General features: G+C 41.0%; 1 protein-coding gene across 1 annotated transcript; it reads right to left on the bottom strand.

Annotated features, from left to right (window-relative positions):
• Nucleotides 1–393: 393 nt before the first annotated feature.
• LOC106943306 (retinoblastoma-like protein 1) lies at nucleotides 394–1,780 on the bottom strand (the record flags this gene model as incomplete). Its single annotated transcript, XM_015026614.1, has 2 exons — nucleotides 1,483–1,780; nucleotides 394–579 (listed from the first exon to the last, which is right to left on the bottom strand). Coding segments are annotated over exons 1-2 (348 nt in total), but the record flags the coding sequence as incomplete, so codon positions are not given.
• Nucleotides 1,781–2,316: the final 536 nt, after the last annotated feature.

Genomic DNA, 2,316 nt, shown 5'->3' with positions numbered 1-2,316 from the left:
AAAATTTGCAATAAACAAACAATTAAACAATCAATTATTTTGCATTAAATGATGAGGAAATGTTGATTTTGTGTGAATTTCCACAAAAAACTGGAATCTGATGACGATGATGAAGACTGGAAGAAACGGGATGGCTGCAGGTTTTGGTAATAAAAGCAGTTTGATGTCATATTTGCACCTATAAACTTTTTATCTACTATGTTTAAAGTTCAGTGTGAAACATGTTAATATTCATGATTAAATAAAAACTAATTTCCTCAATAAAGGTTTGAAAGCAGGTTTCATGAACACTGCCCTCTGCTGGACAGAGACGTTGGCCAACAGCTTGAAATTATTAAAAATGTAAAATAAGCAGAGCAAAAAAAGAAAAGAAAAATCTGACAAAGAAAAAACTTGGAGTGAATTTTGTAATTTCAGCATCTTTGTGATGCAGGAAGCGTCTGACCTCAGCTTGGCGCAGCGCAGGATCCTGGTGAGCGAGACACAGTTCCCCTCCATCAGCCCCTTCCCCACGGTGGGAGTGGAGCCCTTCCTGCAGGCCGCGTACAGCGCACAGGCCAGCCAGTGGACCACCTCTCCCTGGAGACACAGCAGCAGAAATCATGGTCAGCACAGAAAGTCTATATGTGACTTGATCAGAAAGAAGTGTCATTTTTACTTCATTTTAGTCTTGAAAATTGTTTTTAACCTCAGAAAAATAATTTTACACAAGTCACTGTGGTTTAAAAATGATTGCTATGGTGTGATTATTTATTTCTCCTAATCTCAGGATTGTTGTGGAAAAACCCAGAGCAGGAATACAAAACCTAATAAACAATAATCCACTGTCCTACTGAGCTTCTGGCTTAGCAAAAAAGAAAAGCATCAAATATAAGTTCCCCGTTTACTGCTTATATTTAATGTTTTTTTATTGTAATAAGTTATTTTTTAGCTGAAATAGCAAACCCACAAGATAAGCAACATATAGATTTGCTTGTGGTCTTTATGGATTATATATTATTAAACTTGTAGTATGTGGCATATGGGACATGACGCTGACCTGCCTGGATTACACATATATGAATGAGTGCAATGAATATCAATATAAATGAAGGTTATATACCGGTGTGGATAAAAACAAAATAATATCAGTAATATTGTAAAAGTTGTTTACAATTATCTGATTTTGACCTCATTCATTTTACTTGTTTGCTGAAATATTTCAATTTATTTCCTATAGATTTTTACTTTGTGTCTTAGTTTATCAAGTTCAAACTGGTGAAGCTCGACATTCAGTCGACTTTAAGAGGCGACCCAGGTAAACACATCCGTTTCTCAGCCCTGACCGACCAAGGGGAGCGGGTCGCCCCAGCCCTTTAACCCCGGGTTTGTGTCACTCGGTCGGGGTTTCCCTACAGACCTGGTCGGAGTCCCCGGAGCAGTTAAAGTTAGTTTTTAGCAGCAGGCCGGCTGATTCAGCAGAAACGGGGCGCTTTTTCTCACCTCCAGCGTGTATGTATTCCATATTGCTGTGAAGTTGTCCATGGCTTCAGCTGCGGTCTGCTCGTCCATGTTCAGTTCTTGACACAAAGTCTCCAAACTCCTCCGGACCGAACTCTCCTCCATCCTCCCCGACTCGGAATCCGACGACTCTTCGCCCCGCATTCACACGCTGACACACGGCCGCGGTTCCCACCGCAAATCCCCCTCCCACGGGCGAAAGTTAAAGACCGAGACACGGCGCAGACACCACCAACAACATCCACGAACGACAACTTCCGCCACCATTACCCACAATGCATTGCGTTGGCGCGAAAACTTCGGGGTTCCGACCAATCAGACGCGAGGGAAGCGTCGCTGCGGCCCAGCGCTTATGCGCGACTGTTTGGTAAACTTTACCAAGAATTTCGCCGCCGAGTCGGTTCATATATCTTATCTGTATCTTGGAAATAAAACATCATAAAATCACATATATCTTTTATTAATTGTAAATTATTGTCTGAGGATTTTTGCAGCCTTTTTCATATAATTCTGGCACAATCGAATATTGATATGATTTAAATTTCAATTCAAAATATTTTATTAATTGTAGACGGAAATTAAATGTTGCAATGCATATTATCCAAAGTTCTTCCGAGAGCTGTAGGTCCTGGTGATGTTAGGCAGGATCTCCTGTTGCTGTCAGTGTTACAGCGGTCTTAAGAAGCATCTGACTTAAGACACACTGTTGTAAAGCATTTGGATGAAGAGGACTTTCAAGGTTTTCACAATTTATTTATTTATTTTTTTGATGTCTTAAGGCAGGGGTCCCCAAACTACGGCCCGCGGGCCAGATCC

Source organism: Poecilia latipinna, unplaced genomic scaffold, assembly GCF_001443285.1.
Source record: "Poecilia latipinna isolate Pla-1442-1.1 unplaced genomic scaffold, P_latipinna-1.0 Scaffold5123, whole genome shotgun sequence".
Taxonomy (NCBI): domain Eukaryota; kingdom Metazoa; phylum Chordata; class Actinopteri; order Cyprinodontiformes; family Poeciliidae; genus Poecilia; species Poecilia latipinna.
This window is presented reverse-complemented; position numbering and strand designations above follow the sequence as displayed.